Source organism: Rhagoletis pomonella, unplaced genomic scaffold, assembly GCF_013731165.1.
Source record: "Rhagoletis pomonella isolate Grant_MI unplaced genomic scaffold, Rhpom_1.0 Rhpom_scaffold_00001, whole genome shotgun sequence".
Lineage (NCBI taxonomy): Eukaryota > Metazoa > Arthropoda > Insecta > Diptera > Tephritidae > Rhagoletis > Rhagoletis pomonella.
The window spans coordinates 40,235,156-40,260,014 of record NW_023458555.1 but is presented as its reverse complement, the minus strand read 5'-3'; the positions used below and the strand labels follow the sequence as shown (position 1 = coordinate 40,260,014).

Below are 24,859 nucleotides of genomic sequence, written 5' to 3'. Positions count from 1 at the left end.
CGCCTAGCAGCCAATGCTCAACCGACTTGGGGAGGCTTACCGGTCTGAGACCACATTTCTACGCAGAAGAATACCTTTTTCGTCGGTGACGTCGAGGGTGATTGGGCAAACGTGGATGTCCCGATGGTGGACTCTAGACTCGCATCTGCAAATTTTGTGCTCCGCCTAGCTACCGGTGGAGTTGACGTTGCCCTCATCTAGGAGCCATGGATATAGGACAATAAAATCTGCGTGCTCAGGATGAAGGATTTTAAGCTGATTTCCACACAAAACACAGGTGAGATTCGCACTTGCATATTAGCATCTTCTTGCTCCCATAGCACATGGTACGCGAAAGAAACGCCCTACCAGATAAAGTCCGAGCACTGGTGAAGAAGGCAGCCTCCAGGAACAAGCAACTGGTAGCCCCTCAAGAATAGGAATTAAGTATATGTATGTACTCGCGTAACTGTTTCTGCATATGCAGAAGAGTGGCTATTCCCCACCGTATTCCTCGATTTTATCAATGTGTCTTCAGACCTGGCGAATCCGCCATTGACTAGATTTTCGCAGCACGTCTCACAGCATCCGCTTTTGATAGCACGAAGAGAAGTCGCCTCTATGACGCCATACTTAAAATAGCAATCCCTGAAAAATCTATATTGACAACGCACGAATTTCCCAATCTTATAGTGGAAGTTGCCAATCTGAATTACAGAGGAATCATATAACGCAAAAACACACAGCGAAAAGCAGACTAAATGCCAAATGCTTGTCAGTACAAAAAAGTCGTTGCATATTGGGACACACCTTACTTTTGGGCGGTTAAAACACTGAAGAAGTGAAGGAGTTTGTCCATTTAAGACGGGTCGCGTCGGCTGTAAGCAAAGCATGTAGACAGAAAGTAAGCTGATAGTGCATGTCGTTGCACTGATCTGGGTGTCGGGGCATAAAAGTAGCAGCATTCATGGCAACGACATGGCCAACGAGCTAGCCAGAAATGGGTCAGCTGTGGATATCTCAGTACCAGAAAAGTTTCTTGCTCCTCCGAGCTATATCATGGACCGCATCCCTCAACACTGGAAAAAAGTGGGCAACAGTAGGTGGAAATATCTACAATCATGTAGGGTATGTAAGAGTCTCTGGACCACTTACAGCGCAAAACGCTCTGTAATTCTCGTCAAACTGATCAGGATAGATTTGTGCCGTTTACACAGAGCACTGCAACACTTTTTGTCGTCGCTGTCACTTTCCTGGTGAAGAAGAAACGGTAGAGCAAATAAAAAAAAATCGTAAAATCGTTACTAAAACAACAGATTTGTAAAATAATAGCTAGAGAAAATAGCGCCTATCAAGGTAATGCCTTCAAAGAAAAACCATTTTTCGCTCTCCTGTAAAATTTGGGTGCCGTAAGATAGGCGGTTTTGCAATTGTTCGATGGGCGGTTTTGCAAAAACAGCGACGATATGTTTCTAGGCAATATTCTGCGGTCTAACAGACATAAAAGATATAAACCCAATGCAACTTCTTAAGTTCTTAAACTCCAGAATTTTTGCCGTTTCCTTGTGGTATTATCTTTTTCCATTAGTGCTAACTACATACATCAACCAATCAACCAACCGAGCAAAAATTTGCTCGATTTTGCGATTAATTTGCTTGAAATTTCGCACAGAGATAGACTTTTGCTTGGAAGCGCAAATAGGCTATTATGGGAGGCTGAGTGCATATTTCGGAGCGTGGAAGCACCTTCATTAGAAAAAAGGTAACTTAGGAACCATACGTCACATCATATTGATTCATTTACACAGCCGCTCATTCCAATATAAATGGAATTGGTATGGAAAAAAGTGTGCGGTAATCCATACTAACAGAAGCTTTCATAATGACTAAAAAAAAAGAGAGCAGGAACTGGAGGAGATATATAGCCTCAATCCCTTGCTTGTGGAGAAGAATAGACCCTAACCATACAATCGAGAGAAAAAAGGACTGAACTCTGAATGACTACGTTCCTGAGTTGTCCAGTAGGTAAGTATTTTTAGGCAGGCCAACGTCTGCCGGGTCAGCTAGTTTTATAAAAGTTTTTAATTAAACAGAAAAATACTGCAGAAATCAGCACTTAACGCCGCAAAATTTTATTGGACATTTTTATTATTCCATTGATTACGACTCTGATAAAAAATAATCTCCTAGAAATCGTATGACGATGGATTGAAGGACTTCGTAATTAAAATTTTTCCAGACCTTCTAAACTAAATTCATATCGTTGGCTTAGTTCGCAAACGTGCTAAGTCCATTTTATTTTTATTTTTCAGGAGGGACAAAAAACCGTCTAACTTTTTTTGTTTTCAATACTTTTTCTAATCTGCAAATGCAGTTTTATTCCTTAGTTCGTCTTGTTTTAGTACCAATAATCGGGCAATTTCCAAATAAAGCTGTTGCAGACTTATAGGCTCTTTTAGGACTTACCACATTTTTCTCTTTAAGATTTTATTCTTTTAATGTGGACTTGGCACATTTTCTATCAACCTTTTTTCCATTATTTTTTATTGTTAAAAGATTTAATTGTTTAGTTTAAATATATTTTATTGTTTCAAAATGAATTATAACGTAATACAGTATTTTTTCTTTGTTATTAATAAAAATAACTATTTTAAGTCGTAAATTTATGTACCATTTATAAAAGAAAATAATTAAAAGCAAGTAAAGAGGTATAAGTTTGGGCGAAACCGAACTTTATATACCCGGCGCAGGTATCAAATACTGTCGTAAGCAGGGGCTTTTTTCCCGATTTCAAAGGTTTTCGATATTATCCTGAGTTAAACTCAATGAAATAATTGAACCACGTTTAGTGGAAATCGCTAAAGTGGCTACCGAAATACACCTTGTAGTCATAAAGTGGGCGGTGTCACGCAGTCTTATTTATTGTTAAGAGATTGTTGTAAGTAATAACTTGAAGTAAATTACCGTCTTCAGTTATTGAAATATCAGTTTCCGTATTTTTGAAATTTACCGTTAGATATACGGGAAGCGAATGTAATTTTGGTCCGATTTGAATAATTTTCAACGAATTGCTTTTCCGCACCAGGTTTATTAAGTGCACCGAGTTTGGTAGAAATTGATAAATGGGTTACCGAGTTACACATTTGTGGTCATAAGTGCGCGGCGCCATGCCCATTATCCAAAAATGTATCATAATCTAATTTTCTGCTGAGTGGTTATCGCGATCATCGATTTTAAGTGAAGTGTATATAAATTTTTTTTTTTGGGATTTTTTTGGACTTAGCACATTTGCGTACCAATGCATAACAACAAGTAAAAACGACATTACGGTAATTTTATTTTTTTGTAATGATGTATTTTCAGTTATGCTATCTTACTGCATCAAAATCTCAATTTACATAAAAAGTGGACTTAGCACGTTTGCGAACTAAGCCAACGATATACTTCTTCATATCTACTTGTAAAATGGAATGTAAATGTAACCCTCTAACTGGTTACCTCATATATGTATATGTGCATATGTACTCAAATGCATACATACTTCCTCCAAATTCACGTGCGCCAACCATAAAATCACACATACATATTTAAGAGTTAAAAGTCCCGCCAGCGGCCATGACCGGCATTTCAGCTCCATACACATGTCGAGCCCTAACCGCCAAAATAACATAAGCGATTTTTTTTATACCCGAGCGCACTTGTGCACAAGGGTATATTAATTTTGTTCACATAACGGTTGTTTGTAACAGCCAAAACGAATCGAGCTAGATATAGACAAATGTATACATAAATGATCAGGATAAAAAAAGAAATCGATTAAGCCATGTCTGTCTGTCCGTCCGTCTGTCCGTCTGTCCGTCCATCCGTGTACACGATAACTCGAGCAAAAATTGAGATATCTCAACGAAATTTGGTATGTAGGTTTCCCTTAATCCAAGGTAGGTTGGTATTGAAAATGGGTGAAATCGGACTGTAACCACGCCCACTTCCCATATAACGGTAATTTCCAGAAATACGAAAACTGCGATATTCTAGTAACTACTGAAGATAATTCACTCAAAATTGATATTTACAATAACTTTTTGACGAAAAATAAGAATATTATAAATTTTTGGAAAATGGGCGTAGCCACGCCCACTTATGGTTACATGTGTATATCTTAGGAACCGCTGCACCAATTTCTTCCAAACTTGGCACAGTTGTTGGCCTTGGTACAGCATAAAAAACCGCCGAAAATTTTTAAAATCGGACAATAACCACGCCCACATCCCATATAACGGTAATTTAGAGAAATACAAAATCTTCGATAAATCATTAAATATTGAAGCTAATTTATTCAAAGTTGATGCTTGCAACAATTCTTTACCAAGAAATACGTTTATGGTAAAATTTTGGAAAAGGGCGGGCACCGCCCACTTATGAGCACATATATGTATATCGGTAACCGTTCTACCAATTTGTACTAAACTCGGTGTGGTTTTTGTGCTTGCCACATAAAATCAAAGCGTTGAAAATTATTGAAATCGGATTAAAATTACGGCCGCTTTTCATATAACGGTAAATTTCAGAAATGCTTGAAACTTCAATATTTCGAAATCGAAGGACGCTAATTTACTCAAAATTGATACACCCCGGCTTACCATCTGCGGTAGGTTTCGGAAAGGTGAAAAAACATATTTAATATTTGCGCCGGGTATTTAATGTTCGGCTCCGCCCGAACTTAGACTTTCTTACTTGTTTTAATTTTCTTTTTGATGCAGAAATATTTCTAGAGCATCTAAATGCATTTCTGCATCGAAAAGAAAATTTTGAAAAAAATGTCGCTTACGTTATTTTGGCGACTATGGCTTGATATGCTACTTCTAAATGGGTTAGTTAATAATTGGCGACAACAGGAAAAGGTCAACAAGCATTGCCAACAACAAATACGCTAAAGTCAATTACAACAAATCAACTATGCTGGAACCATGTGTCGACAATAATGAAACTAATTTAACGTTTTGCACAACAATTTTTTTTTAACGAGGAAGGTATCAAAAAAAATCCGCAACGCCACACATCTGTATACAAAATGCCACTCATGTGCATGTATGTACATATGCTGGTATGTATAAAAAGTAACACAAACACGAATGTACACACACACACACATGGTTACTATCCAATCTGCATAACAATTTAAAGTTTGGCGTGTTGGTGGTGCCAAAGCGTCCATCGCTCCAACGCTGTTGTTGCTCTTCTTTTACACCTTCATTCCGCTGACACTTAAACTCAGGTGTAGTGAGTGCCAGCAGCCTTACGATTGATTACATTTGCAAAATGCTCGTACTAAAACTGAAATGAAAAAAAAAAAAATAGTTAAAATTACCATTAATTTTCCGCAGCAACAATTCGCTTCCGGTTGAGTTGCGCATTGCAGGGCTTGCGCTTGGTGTAGCGCGTTGGCGGGCGTTTTACTTTTTTGCCGTCAATGGGTCCCTAGTAACTGGAGCATAACGGCGAAACTTTCTGAATCAATAAATTTATGCACCTTTAATTCTCTTCAATGACAAAAGTTGATTTTAGTTGAATTAAAAGTATTTAGGTATGTGAAAGTAGAGAAAAAGTATAACATCCTTTTATGGGGGAAATAAATTTGGGTTCGAAGTAGCCAATGCGCACAAATTTTGCATGAGGGCATTTGAACTACATATAAAAAATTGCCTGTATATCTTTGTATACAGGGTGTCCTAGACCACCCGTCCACTCCCTCTGAAACGAAGGGAAATGTTTTTTCGTCGTATTATCGACTTCCGTTTTCATAACATACATAACCTACATAACCTTTGTCGGAAACTTTTTTCTGGAATGAACTTCCAGTTACGTTTTATTAACCTCAGAATCCGGATCAGTAGTAAAAACATATAAGTTTTCCAGTCAGTTAGCTCACTTCCGGCGAACACGGAAGTCGGTAATACCACCAGAAGATAGAGCATCCCCGATTTGGGCTATATTTTCGCGTAAAAAAAAAAAAACATTTCTGCCCATTTTAGAGGGGGTGGTCTTGGACACCCTGTTTATAATACGGGAAAAAATATTTTGTGTGTGTGTCAATACATCTGCACTGTTTGTACGATTTTCATAAATGAAATTTCAAATTAAAGGGCAAAAAGATCTAAATTTTTCGTAAATAATTGCAATACTTAATTCAAGTTACTTAAATAGTTAAATCAATTAATAAATTATGAGTATTATAGAAACGGTTTTCAAAAAGACTTTCTTAAGTATATGTAGGAGGGTTGCTACCTGTTTAAATTTAATTTGAATTAGGGAATTAGGTAATTGATATATGTATGTATCACCATATGGTTGGCACCAGAAAGAAGTTTAAGTAGGTACAGTTTGAAAATATTTTGAAGAGTGTTGCCATCAATTTTAAAAGTCATACATATATGAAATATTAAAAATGGGTGTGAAACAAAAGAGCTTAAAGATATCCTCAGTTTGAGAATTTAGAAAATTTTTTTGAGGTATTTGAATAGGATTGTCACCAGCTTAAAAGACTAACATGCATTTATTTAATAAGTTAAATGAATTATTGAAATACGTATATTAATAGAATTGAGTTTGAAAAAGCTTTAATACTGAATTCTATTTAGGAGGGTTGCCACTAGGGATGCCAAAATATCAGGAAAATTGGGATCCCGGGATTTCGGGATATTTTTTAGGTAATCCCGGGATCCCGGGATAAATCCCTCAATCTCAAAATTCAAATTGAGTCATTCAATATCTAAAAGCATTTAAACATACCATTAAATAAAATTATTTAAAATTTACGATAAACTGATTGTAAAACTCATATATCGCTAGCTAAGAGTGAAAAGTTGCTAACTTCACTTTTAATGAAAAATCATATTTTGATATAGGAGGCTAGATAAATTAAAATTGCATCGTTTCGAAAAGGGTAAAGGTCCTTGTTTTATGTTTTCTCGTTTATATTCAATGAAAAGAAAGTTTGCTAAGGCCAAAAAAAGCTCCAAAAATTCGATAAGGCCAAAAAAGTTCGAAATCTTTTAATAAATATCGAATCCTTCCGATTCGTATGGAGTTTTGCTTTGCTTTAAACAGGCAAAATGTGGTATTCAAAGTTTTGCGAAATACTTGAAGAAAATGGCTATACGACGTTTTTTCCTCTCCTGTACAATTTTTAAATTGGGACTTAACAACTTAGCACTCTAGTGACTCTACGCTAGCGATGTTTATTAAATCAGACAAATTTTAAAGTAAAACATTTTTTTAATTGTATTTAAAAAACCATGAGATTGAGGAACGTATACATAACAAATAATAATGTAAATACCAGATACTTTTGAAAGTGACGATTAATAAAAAAAAAACATAAAACAAAAATATACAAAAACCATTTCTCTAAACATGTTTGTTCTACTCTATGTATAAGAAATGGAATGCAGAATTTTTTGTAATTTTTTTCGCAATTTACTAGAAATTTTGAGGGTGGACGAGTCAAAGGGATCTCAGAATCGGATTCAGCGGGTCGAAATACATGTTGGTAGTTGGCTCTGGTTAAAAACACACACCTCTTTTTTGCCGGTGTTGTTATTAACTGACTTCTAAAAAAAGAAGAGGTTGTTAGTTCGTCGGAATATATTTTTTTTTCTTTTTTTTTGGACCGCGTCAACCGATTTCGATAATTCTTTTTGCAACGGAAAGGTAGTGTCTCAGAGGTAGTCCCATACTAATTTGGTTTAGATCCGATCATTGAATCATGAAATATATAGATATATATATATTTTTTTTAAGTCGTTTTTTTTTTGCTAAAAATTACTTGTTATTAAAATGTTTTCGTAAGAGCAGCAAAGCATTCAAAGCGGAGTATTCTAAGCTTGACCTGCAGTTTTTACATACAAAACCTACTGATGAAAAACATATTTCGGCATCAACACTTTTAGGCTGAACTGTCAAAAGGTAGACATAATCCATTTGAAGATAATGACCCCTATCTCCTCCATTACAAAATATTTGAACTTCTTTTACCTGCACGTCGGTCAAAGTTTTGAGAGGAAGTTTTGTGTAGATTGGTCTAAAAAATTATATAACTTTTCCTTAAAATTCTCTGTTTAGTTTACATTAGCGACGCTATGAGTAAATTCATTGAAATCTTTTTCAAAAAGGCTCAGACTGCAATTTAAAAGTACAGTTTCAAGCTTTTTGTTAATTGCAGTCAAAACGGCATTTTACAAAAATCATACTTCACAATTTATAAACATATTCTTACTATCAATTCGATATTTCAAAATTTTCGGGTTCCCGGGATTAATGCAAGCAAATCCCAGGATTTCCGGGATGTCAAAAACACCGTTGCCATGTCTTTAAAAAATCAAATTCAACTTAATTTAAATAAATTACATATATACATATAAATTATAATATTATTATATTATGAAGTTAGTGAAAATAGTTAGAACATTTAAAACCTTTTAGAGGGTTATCACCTGTTAAAAAAATAATATGAAAACTTATTATTTAAAATATTTAATTTTAATAATTTAAAATAATTATTAAATTATGGGTTTGAATCGAAATGGGTTTGAAAATCATTTATTTTTGAACTGCATTTATGTTTTAAAAATCCATTTCAACATAGTTCATCATATGCATGTATCACAATGTCAGATGAAGAAGATTTTGGAAGGTTTTAGTTTGAAAATACTTTTAAAGAAAGTTGTCACCTGTCTGAAAATTCGAATTTATTTAACCTATACACCAGTTAAATGAAATAATAATCCTTGGGACAATATCGAGTTTTGGGACTATATGGGTTTTCGAGACTATTCCGAGGGAGATTCTCGGGACCAAATCGGAATTTTTGGGACTATTTCGATATCTTCGAGACTAATTGGAAATTTTAAGGATTCTCGGTACCTCGGGGGCTTCAGAATTTTGGGACTAGTTCCAATTTTTTTACTATTAGGAATTTTCTTTACTATTTAAAGTTTTTCGAGATTACTTCGATGTTTTCGGGTTTCTACTTTGGGATTTTCGAGACTATTTTTGGATTGTCGGGACCATACTTTTCGCTGAGTTGAGGTGAGTTGAGCTGAGTTGAGCTGAGGTGAGTTGATATGATTTCAGGTGAGTTAAGGTAAGTTAAGTATTTCTTAGCTAATTATCATTTAACCTGTTCGTTAACGATTCCACTCATAGCCAAAATTTAAGGGATCATTAGTTAATGAAAACTTTCTGTGTTTGTAAAAATTTTCTTATTTACTATAAAGAGGTTGTCCTGCAAAACCCAAAATAGTTTCGAAAATTCTTAAGAAGTCTCGAAAATCCCAAATTAATCCCGATAATTCCCAAATACTCTCGAGTATCCCAAAAACCCCAAAGTAATCCCAAACACCCGGATATAGTCCCGGGAGTCCCGATATAGTCTCGAAAAACCCCAAATAGTTCCAGAAATATCGATGTAGTCCCAAGAATCCCGAAGATTTTCGTAGAACTAGTAGTTGGAAGATACTTGAATATCGCATTTGCGTTGTATAAAAAGTGTTATTTAGTTGAAAAATCAAAAATCAAATTGATTCGCTCTAAAAATCAAATCACAAATAAATTCGATTTCTTATTTGTGTGACGAATAAAATCACAAATAAATTTGGTAAGGAATGAAATCGCAAATGAAATATCTTTCTTATTTATTTGATGAATCCAATCACAAATAAAAGTTTTTTTTTTATAGTAATCAAAATGATCCAATGATATGGTGAAAATATAGTTACATTAACATTGCGTTGTCATTGGACCTGACCACCTCTGGCACACCGCTGCGTAAGATGGGGCCACCTAGACAACTACTCCTTTTGGGCCGTAGACTGAACTTCATAAGATTTTGTATAAACTAAATATTTGATCATTTTTAAAGGTGCTTTTTAATTGGAAATAGTAAAATCCATTATATAAAATGCTTTAATAATATTCACATTCGGCAACCGAAACAAATTGACGATGGGCCACGAAGAGGTGATGCTCAACAATTACATAAATTGTTTACGTTTGAAGTGGTCCAGGTCAGCATAACACGTTACTAGTATGCAATCTGGGCTCAGTAGACCACTTGGTCCTCAAATTTGTGCAGGGTATGTGCCCGTAGTACGTAGATATTTATAGTATGTACGCAAGTACATACCTCTGGGCCCACGTAGCGTATTAGTAACACCTACATACGTATTATTCCTCCGAATAAAAACGGAAACAACAAAAAATTGTGGAAACCTTTGCAAATTACCAAGTGTGAATATTATAAAAGTCACTTAAATGTATTGACAGCTATAAATTGTTATTATGCATGCAAATGGGTGGGTGGGTGTGCGCGTGTGTAACTGTTTGTCATGACAACCACAACACAAGCACGCAAATGCAAAGAAATAGAATCGCTACTGACAACGACGCACTGGGTTGAGTGAAAATAACAAAAAATAAGAACAAAAATATGTATATTCAAATCGGTATTTTCCTTTGAGCGCAGCTTTTCCGCACATTTATGTAGGTACATTTGCATATTCATATTCATACATATGTACATGCATGATTACTTATGTATATCTGTCTGCATGTAAAACAACGCAATCGTATGTGGTATAAGCTGCCGTCATCTGTGCACCCCAGCATAAAAACTAATTTATTGATGCCTTGTTGCAATCTTTTTCAATGGCGACCACATGTTGCCATTACTAAAGTCGTTCTGCCGTTGTCATTCGCCGCTTCCACCCACTTTTTGTTGGCTACAATGTGTACAAGCATATAGATAGGTACAGTTATACATATATGCTGTGCTGTGCGTCTGGTTTGCGGCTTTTGCTGTTATTAACTCGACTACCAGCTCCTCAGGCAATTCTACCGCTTTCATTGCCATATTCTATGTTGTATTTATTATGTTTTGCCATATATTGCAACATTGCCACAGGTACTTACAATATTATGCTCTGGCATTGTAGTGGTAAATAATGGGGCTTGGCAAGCACATTGTGAAAAAAAAATAAAAGCAATAATAAAAAAGTACGTATTAAAGTAAGTAAGTGGGTGCGCTGACAAGATTTCAGTACTTTTCAGCGTTAGGCTCGTTATGCTCTTATTGAGCAAATATTTTATTGTCACTAGTGGTGTGGTTGTCTATGAGACGTGTTGGACTTTTTATAGAATACTTCGACTTGAAAGATTCCATTTTCTCTTTGAAGTGTTAATGGGTTGACGCATTAGTCTTGGTGGTATTCATACTAGGTGTAGTACTTCGAATTATACTCGTATATTTAGTCCATTTACACCCAAAGCCGAATAGCAATGAACAGCTCTGTTAAAAAAAATATATCACGCAAGCACTTATAGTTTATACTTATAAAGAGTTTATGAGTGTGTCTTGCGTTGCTATTTCCAAATAGCGGGAGTATTTACTTACACTAGGGAGCAGATATAGCAAAATAGGCACACGCTTCTGCACAGCAAAAAATGTGCGTCCACTAATGTATTTCATCTCGAACGGCTCGGAGACTTCTTTCGCAATTTAGACAGAGCTAATAAATTGTATTGAAGTTTGGCAGAGATACCAAATTTCGACATCACGCCGAAGAGGTAGCTTCTCTTTGTACTATCACAAAGGGCTTTAAAAACGACGATTTCCTTATCTATGGTCTTTCTCAGGGTTTGACGCGTAGCTTCATGTCGGGTTTAACGTGGTTCCCAACCAGAAGGCTTAGCATCACGGTGCCTGCACTCAGCACAGCAGGTTAATTCTTGCCTTAATCAATGCAAGCACTTCAGTACCAATTGGCAGTGTGTGGTGGACATACTTATCACCTTGGTAGGGCCGAGGTCTACCTAAACCCTCTGACGATCTCTGGATCACGACATCCGGTTGCAATGCAACTCCACATTGAACCATTGCTGGTTCTACCCGCATTTAGGTGGTAAACCACAGCCACCACGATACTCCTCGAAGGGCCGTACCATGAACAGACCGGAGTAGTGCTCGTCAGCCAGACTAGCTCAACCAGCCAGACTCGCCCGACTCACTCAACATGCGAATAGACTTGCAAAACATGTTTACATACACACGATGCCCAATTTTTCTTATTTATCTCCGTTTTACAAGTCCTACCAGCGGTGTCTCCACCTCCGTTACTCGAATTATCTACTTACATTCATCTTTATCTCCGCTTTACAAGTCTTTCCAGCTGTGGAAGTACATGTCTTGTGAGCCCTGTACAATTTTAAAGTCTTTGGTATGACTTTCGAAAGCCGTAGACATTTCTACCAGTTGAGCCTCCACCGGCTCTGGTAGCCTTTGAGTGCGGTGCCCGGGATCGTCATATCAGTACGTCTGCTTTCGTAAAAGCCCCCTGGGAAGATTTAATGCGTAGCGAGAATCTGTCCGATGGCCGAGCTCTGATCAGCTGGTTCATTCCTTAAGTAGAAAATACAAATTTCAGCCACATAAATCCAAACGGCTTAGGGGGAAAAGAGTTGCGAACACACAAACACACACATTCCAAATTCAAATATTTTTAATTGATCAACGTAATTTATATATATATACATACATATGTACATATAAGTATGGGTAATAATACAGATTGTGCCTTGAAAACTAGCGATTCATTTTAATTATTTTGAAAATTTTATTGAACCTCCGACGGGACATTAGACTGCTCCCAGCGTATTCTCAGTGGATGCCAATGACCCTGCTTTATTATTTTGCTTACAGTTTTTGAGTTGTTGTTTATGTTCTTAAGGCGCGACGCAAAAAGGCGGCAACCTTTAGCTTAGCTACATTCATTTCCACGGCATCGTCGAAGTTTATGGAATCCAAGTCAGCGGTGTGAGAGTAGTCTGGGACAATACAAAGGAGACGAGCGTCAATGACAAAACTAACAAGCAATTCATAACAATTTGTACAATGGCAGCAGAGAAGTCTGCACTTATTAGCATAACAAAACCGCGAATTTCGGCGATAACCCCTAATGATTAAACGTAAACTTGCGAAGCGAGCAATATAAAGAGCCATAGTGCGAATCGCTTAAACACGTTGAGCGTTAGCGCTAAAAAATACATTTCTACTCGGCTTAAAAATCAGGCAAAAATTTCTGTTTTGACGCCAAAATTAACCAAGCCACAGAAGGCAAACAGCTGCAAAAGCGGTTAACCCTCTGCCCTTCTGGCTTGCCAGCGGCCTCGGTGGCGACCAACTCACCTGGTATCATAATAACATTATTACCCTCCTGCAGCCCAACAACACGCCAGGGATCCAGTTGACCGTGAGTGAAGATGACACGCTGTTGTAGCGTTATGGCGGCGGCAGTGAGTCCACCAAAATGTTTATTTGTTTGTTGAACGTTGGTGGAAATGTCATCGCCACCAGTGGCGAGTGGGTCAAAAACATCACGACAAAGTTGTTGGAAATAATTGAGTGGCACTTGGCGGCCAAATGAATAGGCCAATGTGGACGGCTGTTCATGGCGGCGTAGTAGCGCTGCTTGACGAATGTCCTTCGGTCGGATGTTGTGACTGCCGTTATTGCTATTGCCGTTGTTGCTCCACGCGTTTTTGCTGCTGGCGGTGGTGGCGAACCAACCAAATTCGTGACAGCTCTGGTAAAACCATTGACGTGCTGCAAGCACATGAAAATTAATTTCAAATTGAATTATGGCACTGAGTTGCTGTTGCTGTTGTCATTGCCGCTGGCCTCAGCGTGTCTGCTGGTCACTAAGGATACTCACTGCCGCTTAGCTGGTCTGTGTCATCGGCGAAGATGGATTCCATGCCTGCGTATGACAAATCTATGCACCAGTCCTCGGATTTTGTGCGCTCTAATGCCTCCGGCCAGAAAATCTGCATGATGAATTGTATGAAGGCTGTCAAGTCGTTTGCATCGGCAGTTGCGGTAATGAGTGTGGCACAAATGCTACTCACTTGATCGCTTAGAAACGGTTGGGGAAATTAAAAATCGAAATTGCAAAAATTTGCCTTGCTGTTAGCTTACTCATACAGCTGCGCATAAGCGGCGAAATAATTGCCAATGCCATTGAAAAGTGCAGCGCGATCCAGTTGGTTGGTTGTTTTGAAATTATTGCATATGCGAAGAGCCTGTAGTAGCTTGGAGGCATTCGAGGACTCGAGTAAAGTCGCAATGCGTTCAAGGCCAGCCTCCAGGCGTTCAGTGCATTCATGACCACCATGATGTTGAATAACATTTCCCACTTGCTGCATGTAGTCTGGGGAAATGGAAGAGAAGTAGAGGTGAGCTAGTTCTGAACTAGTTAGTTTCCCATTTATTTCCTTTTTGGTTGTTGTGGTTTCCGACAGGGTGGGTATATGATATATTTTGGAACGAATTTTCTTCATCCCTTGTCAAATTTGGTTTGGAGACAATCAGTTCTTTGGGTTCATTTGTGATGCATTTTAAATTGTTCACGGAATGTCTGACTTCCCTCTTGATCATTTCGGAATACTTATTTGTCAAGGTGATATTTTTACATGGACATAGAAAACTGTATGACCTTCTAGCTACTAAGGCATACGACGACATTTCATAGAGGCTTCTCTTTGATGCGATTGCTGGGAACAATCCTCGATATGCAAAGTTGCCGGGTTGTTGTTGTTTGGTAGCTACTAATCCCCGCCAGAATTGGTTAGTCTACCAGACAGACAACTGGGCCAGAGTTAATGCACCACTTTGGAAATTGAACTTTTTTAGTGCCAAATTCTAATATCAGAGAACGAGAACAGCTAGCGAAAAAAATCAATAGCTTTTTAAAGCTTATGAGTTGAAGAATTCAGGAAAAATAGTTTCGTCCGATAAAAAAAAATTCGTTGACATTTCAAATGGCCTTAAAAAGGAAGGGGGTTTTAATTTTTTTTTCCATTTGTGACCAAAGAATAGTAGCAGTGAACTTTCTACAATATTTTAACCACACATTTTTGCTGCCCTTGCGTAAAGGAATCCATTTCCATGGTCGGAGGAACCGAAAACCGCAATGTGCAGGACTGCCCCTGATCTCTGCTGGAGATGGCTAAATAAAACATTGCTAACTTCATTTGGATTAAGCATACAATATAATCACCAAAATAAGAACCATACAAGGGTCAGCAGGCGCTGGAGTAACAGGCGCAAAGAGATCCTGCTCAATAGAAACGCTAAATGGAGGATAGCCTCATCTCTATCGATCTTCTCCTGAAAAAAGTGACTATGAAACCGGCAGTCAGACTCAGAGAGTCAGGCATCTGGAGCATTACACACTTCGGACATGGGACGATCATAGTAGGACGATAGACTGTATGGTAGGTAATTTAAGTTTCAGCTGTAAGAGAATGGGGAAGAAACCGATAGGCCGATAGAGAGCCTATCTTTATACACTGCCAAATCCAAGATGGATTGGAGTAGTAGTCTTAAAATTCTGACAGTCAGGTGGCGCTATTGGCAATAGCACCACCGGTTTCAAAATCTAAGGACAGAGGTGTTCAGAATTGTGACGTGGCACTGGCCCCTAGAAAAACATGCAGAAAAACAGGATATAATATAATAATTTTTGCTGCAGCTGTCACATAGAAGAAAGCGAAGAAAGTGTCCATCTAGTAAGACAACTATCAGCAGCTTGATTCATTAGAGAATCAAAATGGTTCGGCCAAGAAATATAGGATGTACATGGACAAAATATTCTCCTCGAGAAGTGCATTCAAAGGGCGGAAAACGAGCTAATTGTGTAAAAGACAGCAACTAGAAAGCGCGGCAACCAACCAAACATCATTCAAGGATGCTTTTTTTGCTACTAACAGGTCTATTCTGCGCTGGTAATAAAAAGTTTGTAACCGGTAATTAAAGTGTCTGTCAATTTTTAAACCCTTTTCGCATTCTGTGGACTCTTGTAACCGGTAGATTTTGTTACCATCTCATAAGCTGGTAACAAAGTATTGCCCCATGAAATATGCAATGCCAGAATTTGCACAATTCTTCATAGCTGAATTGCTGAATATTTTAACTGCATTACCAACGTTCCTAGAATCGCGGTGACAAGAACTGGTTACATTTTTTGGTAATAAAATTTTCTGGTTACAAGATCTTCGGTAACGTGCAGAATAGACATGTAAATATAAAAGTGTTCGAAGTATCAGATCAGATAAACTTTGAGAAGCGATTATACGCAGCCAGAACTTAGAATTCTTTTAATTCAACAAATTCGTATCACTTACCATAAAAATCCAGTTTAGCCAACAACGGTGCACTTGAAGCCCAACCAGCGCTCATTAAGTTCGGATATAGTCTAGCAAACCAAGCCACTAAGCTGGCAGAGTAAGAAGCTCCCGTAAGTATAATTTTGGACTTTGCCAACTCAGCTTCACTGAACTTTAGCTGCTGAATAAAATGCGCCAAGTCGGCTAGGGCCTGGCGTGAGCTCAGGTACTTCAAGTTTACGACGCCAGCATCACTAAAAAAAAATTAAATTTTATTTCTTATCAACAGTCAGTTACTTTCATATTTTACCCCAAAGACCAACTGCGACCATAGAAACGATGTTCCACATAGTAAAGCATGCCGTTATGCTGCCTAGCTATGTCGTGCATATGTCCCGTCAAGAGATATGTGGGCGTAATTTCCCATTCGCCGCCAACGAAAATGAAAATTGGACCTTTTGGTTGAAAGTAGTGGTCGTTGCGAAAGTAACGCTGGAAAAAATGGGGAATTGAATACGAGAAATGTGCTTGAATTAAATGCACTGGACTGATATTTTTTAGCTGATGGGTATGAAATAAATTAGCCCTATATGCTTACCATTAACCAAGTTTTATTATTCCTTTCATCAAAATGATCCAATTTCTGTTCCATCCACAATTCTTGCACCACATCCTTGTGCACTAAATTCACTTTTCCTTTCAGTGGTGGCTCGCCGCGTAGTAAACGCAAACTCCTTGCAAATGCTTTAAAGCGATTTTGGATTTGAGTAGCTTCTTGCTTTACCTCTTGCATTCCTGTCGCCAGCCCCCACTGCGACAGCATTTCTTGACATGCCAAAACTACTACTACAACTTGTGCCAGCGTTTGCATGCGTGCATTTAAAATTCTATAAATTGCCGTCATGTTTCTGCTTGTCTCACCACTGATGGTTCACTGACATTTGTGGCCGTTTGCTGTGACAGCACAGACCTATTTATGTTCACATTGTCACTGGGGAAGTACTGGTATTTTAATAATTTATGTAACCACGGAATGCATACCTCATAACTACAAACTATGCGTGAATGCTTGCATTGGCATGGCTTTACACACCCGTTTACATATGCACATATGTATGTAGGTATGTACATATGTATGTTTATCAACGAATTAACTAACTCCCAAACCGACCTTTGTTGTCATCCCGCATGTGCGGAATGCTCGATGCAAATTTGCTGCGTTGTATAAACTCATAATCAAAAGCTTTTGTATTCAAAGCGGTTAATAATTATTTACCATGGAAATTATTGTTGGCATTGCTTTTGATGTGAATTTATGAATGCTTTTCAAGTTCAAGTTTAATGAAAAAGTGTTTTTCAGTAGGAAACAATTTTGAGTTGCCCTTTGTTTATAGATATACTAGGCTTCGCCACGCGCTGAATGTATGCATATGTATGTAAATTCACGAATTTGGAGAAAGAAATATGTCATCATGTACTTCGTTTATTATATATTGAAAAAATCTTGTCTACATCCGTTCAGTAGCGGGGTCAAAATACCTACTCAAAAATTCAAAGTTTTTGTACATGAGAAGGCCGCGCACTTTCATTTGGTATCTAATTTTTTATCCAACGAACGTTGAAGACCTTTCAACGGGTGGCAACCCTACTCGCATCTAGAGGATAAGTCTTTTTATTTGACAGTGACGGCACTGAACTGACGCCTACGCTTATTAGGATTGAATATAATAATTTTATTATCAGGTGGCAACCCTGTTCAAAAAATAAGACATTCGTGATTTTCTTGAGACCAAGCGCTTTCATTTGACACCTCAGTTTTTGAAATCCAACGAACGGTGCGGATCTTATAGTTTTTTAGACAGATGGCAACCCTATTAAAATTCTAAGTAAAAAAAGATCCCTCTCATGTCGATAAAGAGTATATTAGAGAAAATCTCATCAAAATCCGATCAGCAGCTTTCGAGATTGCCGCGTACAAAGAATCTCGACTTTCCTTTATACTATGTACAGATGTATGCATGTTCATAAGTGGGTGGGGGTTCAAAATCAGATGAGTGATTTTTTGAGGGGTGAGACTGCCCCTTCAATCGGTAATAACACGGTCACAGATATCACATATAAATTTTGGTCCCGATTAGAGTTGGTTAAGACGTCTTCATAGGATTATCTGAACTTTGCCCCCTGTGCGACACGCCTTAACCGTATAAATTAAGAGAAAATCGGATAAATCGGTTTTATTTTACATAGTTTTTATGCAGTCAAAATGCTTATTATAGTAGTTATGACCACAAAATACAATAAAACTATTAACAGTAAAAATAATTTTTATTAAAAAAAGAACAAAGCAAAATAAGTATAAAGTTATATCAAAATTAAAACAAATAAAAATCCGTGAAAAATTCTTGTTTGGTAATTTTTTAATACTTTTTGGTTGAAGTTCTGGATCTAGCAACATCAACAGAAGTTTTCTCTCACAGCTATCCTTCGAGTGTACTTCTGCCATAAAAGAGCGGAACACAAGTGCGAAGTGAAGCTCGGCCAAACACGTAGAAAGCGTTTAAGCGCCAAGTATTCGATTATTGGAACCAAATATGGATATACTGTTCATCCCAAATAACCTAGGATATAATTTTAAAATTATTTAGGGGCTTCCCTTCAACTGCAAAACTTCGAAAAGCTATAAGTTTTTTAATCACAGATCAAGTTTACGATGAAACGAAAAAACCGGTTTGTTCGATTAAAAAATCCGGTTTATTCGATATTCGAAAGTTCAAGATTTTAAAGAAACCGCCCATAGATTTCCAAAAAACATACATACAGTACATATGTATTAAATCCAATGATTAATGGAAACTGTATAACTTGAATAACTCGAAACTCGGAAGAATGTATATTAAGGTTAGTTTAGCTTGGTTGATACGTGCGATTCCACAGAGATTACATTGTTTTAGTTTTTGAAAGAAGCTTTTGTACCAACGTTCTTGTAAATTTATTCGGTTAGATGAAACCTACTGAGTTTACTGGTATCAACCAGAGGTCTGCATCTCAACAAATATTCGAGAAAATCGATTTTAACTAGTCTTCAGTTTTTTTTTTCACTAAAAATATGATTTAGACATTACACAGTAAACTACTATGAATATCAAATGAAAGAAGAAAGTCGCGGGGATTGCACAAAAGTTCGTGGTTAGAATTTTTCAGAAGAAAAAATTCCAAAAAAAATTATTTTAAAATTTATCACTGAATATCCCTAAATAAAAAAGAAATATTTCCGCAAACAAAAAAGTACATTTTATTTAATATCTGGCATTTTTTCTCTTAATACAAACGTTTTAGTAAAAATTTTTCTGAAGAAAAAATTATTGAAAATTTAATTTTAAAATTTATCCTTGAATATCCTTCAAGAAAAACAAATATTTTCGCGAAAAAAAATACATTTTAATAGCTACTTGTAACTATTTGAACCACACATTTGAATTTCTCAGTTTTGAAAAAAAAAAAAATATTTTTCAAATTTGTCAAGCTTAAACACGAATATCTCCCAGCCGAAAAACGATAGAAAGCTGAAAACTTGCCACCAAATGTAGAATTTAATTGGGAAGACACCTGCGTATTTATTTTTCCAAAAAAAGATTTTTTAAAAATTGAGTTTAGAGCACGCTTGGCCCCATTGTGCGACGTCGTAACGACTTCGATTCGATGAGAAAAGAACGACGTTTGAACGACGTTGTGTTTTGTATGGAAAAAATGACTTCGTTTCGACGTCGTTTCGACGCGTCGTAATGATGTCGATTCGAACTTGTCCTCGCTCTGTGGCAAATTGAGTTAATCCATACATGCACTTACACAGATATATCGACCTCGCCTCCCGGCAATTGACACAGTGCCAGTGGGAACTGGCATATATGTATGTATGTTTACACATTCATACATTCATATGGGGTTAAATATGTGTACATACGCCGCACTGCAAAATCACATCTGTATCCAACATACTTTTACACCAAATCCACCAACGTTAACGAATGCGTCCTACTACTTGTTAGTTTGTAGGTATTTATTCCTTGTTTTATGTATTTGTGCACACATCTGTAGATATTGCAACACACAGCTAAAGATGCGCGGGCGGATATGCGCTCAGTGGCGAATCAGAGTTGCCGTCTGAGCGCAATATGCGTGGGCGACCCTGTAGGGGTGGTGCCCAATTTAATGCAATCGACTGAATCGTGTACTTAAGTATGTATGTACTTATTTACACATGTTTTGGTGTGAAAATGCACGTATGTATGTATGCATGTGTGAGTACATTTTGAAATTTGCGTTAATTCTTTGTTCATTTGCGTAAATGCCGCAAGCGTGTGGGTGCTTGTTAACTACGCCCGCTTTTATGCTTAAAAGCGTCAACTGCTGTATTCCTTCGTTGGAGTTTACCTACATTTACTTGTGGTATGCGCGGTAAGTGAACTGTCAATTGGTTACTGTCGTTACTGATATTCTTTCTTGCTGCATACACAAATCAAGAGAGTATTCATACTTTGAATTTTCTTCTGCTGGCAATTAATTTTTATGGGTTGTTATTGTGAAATAGAGGCCTCTGAAAGAACCCTTAAGTTTTCGGCCTATCTGCCTGCTAGACTCAGCAGGTAAAATTGTGGAGCATATAATAGCGAAGCATCTCGACAGGGAAGTCTGCGAGAAGCGAAAAATACCGCTACAACAACCCTGGCTTAGGAAAGGAAAATCCACTTTGGATGCGGTGGCAGAAGTCATTAAGTTAGCACGGGATGCAAAAAGTGGTATACGGTGGCGAGGAGGAGCAAAAATACTAATGTAATACTATCTTCGAAGTACGAAGTTAGAGGATGTAGCGATGAAAATTGGCGATCACATTCTCATGACGAAACCTACAATTAAATACCTAGGAATGGTGCTAGACAAGTGTCTTACTTTCTGCGCCCGCTTTAGAGAAAGAGGCTTCAATGATCACGAGACTATCGCGAACAATGATCACCACGCGGGGACCGAAACGGCGCAGGTGTCTACTACTAGCCTCTTTTTTTTAACAGTATAGTGAGACGAACTCGATTTATTTGGGAAAAAGGAAAAAATTCGAGGATAATCCACGATGAAGACAAAGTTGGTGCATTCAGGCATTCAGCAAGACCGCTGATTTGTTCTTAGAGAGTTTGACGGAATTAGCTGTTTATGTGACATTACCATAGAAATGGCGACTGATGCAATTTTTTATCCCCTTCACCTTATTCGTTGTTATTGTGACGTCATGACCAGAAATGCTGTGTTTTATAACTCTTGGGGAAAATCGTAAAAATAGCCGCCTTTGATTCGCCAACACTTAGCGAGTAGCGAAACAAATGCAATTAATGAGGTACAACCAGACTCCCTAACGATCATCGCTGGTAGCTAATAGAGAAGAGGTCCTTCTCCACTCCTCAGTACTTACTGCGTGCAGAGTGTACCTACTCAGTAATTACGGCTCTCGATGAGGACCAACTGAGACCACATAATGGTTCACGTGAACATTAGGCTGGCCTGTTATATTGTGGTGAAGACGATTAGCGATCCCAAATAAATCAGCGAAAAGAAGTGCAAAACTGCCAGCAGTTTTTAAATGGTGAAAAATACTAAAAATGAAAGAAGTTCTTCGATGGTGAAACCAAAGCTGCCGGAATTTCTAGGGCTCAGGAGCTGTTGGGTAGCCATAAGAACGGCCATACCTCCTTGCGTTTTAATTCGTTACCGTCCATCCTTTAAGGAAAAAGTATACTCAGGCCCTTTCAGCATTAATAAGGAAAGGTAAAAGTCAAAATCTTGATCTTTCTGGGTTAGGGACTCATAATCGGGACACAAATTGGCTTCTAAGTCACAGTGTACCTTGTTCAGCTAGAGCCGAATTCTTAACTTCACACCTTCATGGTAATATGGCTATGTTTCCACTAATTTTTTAACAATAAAATAATTGTATATACCTAATGAAATATAGTAATCACACATTACGATAATAAAATATATTATCTATATACATCTATATATATAATACGCGAAGGTATTTTTAGTGCAGCATAAAAGATCTGCACCGTTCGTTCGATTTTCAAAGATGGGGTGTCAAATTAAAGCGCTTGTCCTGTAGATGTGCAAACTGGTTTTATTTTTTGGAAAAGAGTCCACCTTGGCTCCTGTAAAAAAATTGAATTCAAATCGTTTAATAATCAATGCCATCAAATTCACACCGCTCGTTAGATTTTCCAAAATGAGGCGTCAAACCAAAAGCCTTGGACTGTAGATGTGAAATAGGTTTTATTTTTTTGAAAACAGTTGCCACATTTTTAAAACTTATATTCAAATTATTAAGAAAATTATTTAATTATTAAAAACTGGTTATCATTCGAAATGGGTTTGAAAATATTTGTTCCTTAACTGATCTATAGGAGGGTTGCCACCTGTTTAAAAAATCATATTAAGTAAGAGAAATATGTATCACCATATGGGTGCCAAACGGAAGCAGTTTCAGAAAGTAGTTCGAAAATATTTTGAAGAGGGTTGCCACCTGCTAGAAATGTCAAATTTAGTTTACTTATACACAAGTTATACGAAATATCAAAATATGGATGCCAAACGAAAGAGTGTTAAGAAATATTTAGTTTGAACTCTAAGAATATTTTTGAGGCATTAGAAGAGGGTCGCCACCTGATTAAAAAATTAAATTCAAAATATTTTATAAGTTAATTGAATTATTTAAATATGGGTATCAATCAAAGGGGGTTTAAAATTTTTTATTTCTGAACTGTATTTAGCGGGGTTCCAGATATTAAAATTTCACTTAATTCATCAGTTAATTAAAATATGTATCGCAGTGCCCGGCAAAGCAGAGTTAACAATGATTAAGCTTGAATGTACTTTTGAAGAGGGCTGTTTGAAAGGTCTAACTCAATTAACTAATTCAAAAAGTATATAAAATATAAAAACACCGCAGTCAAACGAAAGAATGTTAAGAAATCTTTAGTTTGAACATTTCGAATGTTCCAAGAGAGTTGCCACGTGTCTAAAAAGTTACATTCAAATTATTCAGTAAGTTGGATGAATAAAAGATCTGCTGAAGGGCATAAAACGAAATGGGTTTGAAAGGGATTTATTCCTGACCTTTATTTAAGAGGGTTGCCATTTGTGCGAAAAATCAAATTCGAATTAGTTCATCAGTTGATTGAAACACATGTGTATTACAATGTCAGACGAGAGAGGTTTAAAAGGATTCTGGTTTGGGAATACTTTTGAAAAGGAATTTCAATAATGAGAGATCAAATTAGAGACCTTAGCCTGTTGATGTGGGATAAGATTTTATTTTTTTAATTAAGAACTTTTTTCACCGATATAGGGTGACATGAAATTCGATGGCAATAAAAACATGCACATGCTCTTCACTCAGAAACGGCTGCACGGTTTTGATGAAATATGGCACTCGGAACTCTGACCAACATTTGGAATATTTTTTAAGTTTTTAAATTCAATTTTGGGCGTTTTAACGCTATGCGGGTTCACTTGTATATATTTATTGGTGAAAATGTTATTTAAAAGAGTCCAAAAACTCATTTTTGGCATTGACCCCTACAGTCGCATTTCTCTCTTAGTTTTAGTATATTTACATGTTTGGTACAAAGTTTTAATGGCCTTTCATATTTTTTTAGAAATGGTTTTATTAAAACAACAAAAAAAAATAATGGCAAGTAAAAGCAAAAATTTTTTAAACTATTTAGTACATGATCGTATTTTCTATGCTTTTATTGATGTTACCGGGTTGTTTTCGGGTCGTAAGTAGCTAAATTTGCTAGGAATTTCATTTACCGAACCATTCAATACAACTGCCTTGTGAACTTATATTCTAAATTTTATTTTATATTATTAATATTTTATGTGGGGAGTAAACGTAAAAACAGGTGTATAGGTTTTATGAAGTATATGTTTACAAATACACATATCTACGTATGTACAAATATGAATGATGAGCATAAAGAGAAAAGAGAGAGAGACGTGAGTTTATTCAATTTGCGATGTTTTCCATGTTTTAGTGGAGCATTTTTTTAATGTTGCCACATTATTCTTAGTACAAAGAAAATGAAAACAAATGAATATCTGCCGAAACGTTTTAATTTTTTATTTGGTCCTGCAAGGAATAGCAATTGCAGAACATATATGCCCTCCATTTACGATTCAATAATCTCAACTCAGTACGTCGGTTTCATTGGAAAATTTGCCATTAATCGGAATAGGGTGCACCTTGAAGACTCAATAACGGTATTGACACTCATTCCGGTAGTTTCTGTGAACGCAGTTTAACAATAAAGTAGTAAATAGTAAAGTAAATGTGGGAATACTGACTGTACTCAAAACTGAATCAATACTGACTGTGTTCAAACCAACTAATTGGACATTTTCAGAGTGGCTTTGGATCTGGAAACTCCGCAATTAATTTTTACAGTTTGTATAATCCTAGCGGGCAAACTAACACACACTACATTTTCGTCGTTTTGAAGACCGTTTTTGATAAATAGTGCGAATAGAAGCTGACTCTATGACGTCGTGTCTAAGCGTGAAATTGTGCGCTACTGCCGGGGTCTGCGAACGGCACTGACTTCATCAGCCTCAACAT

The 24,859-nt window shown here is 37.0% G+C and overlaps 1 protein-coding gene across 1 annotated transcript; it reads right to left on the bottom strand.

The window, feature by feature from the left end:
* Window positions 1–12,748: 12,748 nt before the first annotated feature.
* LOC118745653 (putative serine protease K12H4.7) lies at window positions 12,749–17,101 on the bottom strand. Its single transcript, XM_036479242.1, has 7 exons — window positions 16,796–17,101; window positions 16,508–16,689; window positions 16,216–16,451; window positions 14,009–14,240; window positions 13,746–13,945; window positions 13,220–13,636; window positions 12,749–12,858 (listed from the first exon to the last, which is right to left on the bottom strand). The coding sequence occupies exons 1-7, from the start codon at window positions 17,099–17,101 to the stop codon at window positions 12,749–12,751; spliced, it is 1,683 nt and encodes a 560-aa protein (XP_036335135.1).
* Between the last annotated feature and the right edge of the window lie 7,758 nt (window positions 17,102–24,859).

Bases quoted from the DNA above. Each gene is read 5' to 3' on its own strand.
- LOC118745653 (XM_036479242.1), bottom strand. From the start codon at position 17,101: ATGACGGCAATTTATAGAATTTTAAATGCACGCATGCAAACGCTGGCA. The intron at 16,690-16,795 runs GTAAGCATATAG...CATTTTTTCCAG, and splicing joins ATAATAAAACTTGGTTAATG to CGTTACTTTCGCAACGACCA. The intron at 12,859-13,219 runs GTGAGTTGGTCG...GTATTGTCCCAG, and splicing joins TAATGTTATTATGATACCAG to ACTACTCTCACACCGCTGAC.